Below are 1,728 nucleotides of genomic sequence, written 5' to 3' on the forward strand. Positions count from 1 at the left end.
CCTTATAGCAACTCTAGCATCCGCATAATCCTTTTACTATATCACCAGAAAACTGGCATCCAGCGACTTCAAGACTTTCCACGAAGCTTCCCATGACAAAGAATCAAAGGCTTCCTGGAAGTCCACGAAGACTGATGCGATCTGGTTTGTACTCTCCCATTTCTTCCACAGTAGACGGACGGGATCTCTACAGCTCTTACCAGACGTGAAACCGAACTGATATTTCATTAATCGTTTCTCAGCAGCTTCCTTGATCCTATCTAATACAATTGCCGATATGATTCTTTCCAAATACGATAAAAGCGATATTCCTCGATAACCCTCAGGTGATTTCCTACTCCCTTTTCCTTTAAATAAAGTGATCAATACAGCTGTATGACTCTTCTCGGGCAACGGCTGTCCTCTCCAGAACCCTCTGATCACTACGCCCAACACCTTGGCAAGGTGGCAATGTCGCAAGGTGACCTTGCGACATTCCTCCGAATGCTTGAATAACTCAGAGGGAATCTCATCAATACCAACGGCTTTACCATTTCTCATTCGCTTACATAATTTCTCAATTTCTTCATCATCCGGAGCTGCAATAGACACCTCCCACGGCTCTCCTTCTACCTCGGCCAACTCCTTAGCAATGCGAAAGCCCCTCCTTTTCTCATATTCCTCGTTCCTTTCTACCTTCTGTTCACCCAATAATTCATTGAAGTGCTCTACAAATCTATCGACATCCATCCCTGTCAGATCCACACCCTTACTCGCTTTGCCTCCCAGCATTTTGACAATGGAGAATAACGCTTTTAGATTATGAATCCTAGCTGCTGCTTCAGCTTTTTCTGCCTGTTGATTCAACCAGTTTTTCTTATCCGTTGTACTACTACTACTACTACTACTACTACTACCTCCGCAGGTCGGCCTACGAGCAGTCTCAGCCAAGTGATTCAACCGGGAGAGGGGGGCGGGGAGAAGATAAAAGAACTTGCGAGGCAACTGCGGAGTGGAAGATATTCATATACGAAGAGCTACTCACAACAGGGCCTGTAGTTACTACAGGCCTGTACTGTACAGGCTACGACATTCCTCCTAGATGTCTGTGGCGTTCGTACGTGTGCAGTACTGTGACGGTCTCCTTCGCTCACCGACGACACAAGTTGCCACACTCTCGATTTTGTTTGTGTGGTTGTGCTCGCACTGGTGACTCAGGTCTTGACTAGACCGTCTTGCAAGTGAACTTGACTATTCCATAACCATCACTTACGAGTACATGATGTGATGGGGCCGATTCGGCTCATGCATGGCACACCAAACGGTCCGGCCGGACGGGTCTAGCCAGTGCTGCACACGTCTCGCCAAGCGGCGACGTTGCGTTCAACACTATGCGTTGAGTGGTCCAGGTCTGGCGGAAGCACGAAGTTGTGCATCGCTTGTTAATTAGAGGTTAAATGATCGGTGGTAACACAACTGCGTTCCTTTAAGACGAAGAAGAATAAACCATCATGAAAGTGAATCAACTAAGTTGATTAAACTTCCATGAAAATTATCACTGCGCATCCTGAGTAATCCGATGGCAAGTGAAGATATATTATCCGTGATAGAGAGTCTGATCAGACTGATGATAACTTATCATTGATAAGTCCTTGGAAGTTCCCATTGGCACATGGTGCCTTTTGCCAATCCCATTTGGTAGTCCACACAAACGGAAGAAAACAGTTCTATGCAGTACTGAATGAGACA

The 1,728-nt window shown here is 46.1% G+C and overlaps 1 protein-coding gene across 1 annotated transcript; it reads right to left on the reverse strand.

Annotated features, from left to right (window-relative positions):
* Positions 1-36: 36 nt before the first annotated feature.
* Pmar_PMAR012143 (conserved hypothetical protein) lies at positions 37-771 on the reverse strand (the record flags this gene model as incomplete). The annotated part of the gene is made up of 2 exons (XM_002785436.1): positions 37-260; positions 339-771. 2 exons carry the CDS (start codon positions 769-771, stop codon positions 37-39), a joined length of 657 nt encoding a protein of 218 aa, XP_002785482.1.
* Between the last annotated feature and the right edge of the window lie 957 nt (positions 772-1,728).

This window comes from Perkinsus marinus (genome assembly GCF_000006405.1).
Source record: "Perkinsus marinus ATCC 50983 genomic scaffold scf_1104296932518, whole genome shotgun sequence".
Taxonomy (NCBI): domain Eukaryota; phylum Perkinsozoa; order Perkinsida; family Perkinsidae; genus Perkinsus; species Perkinsus marinus.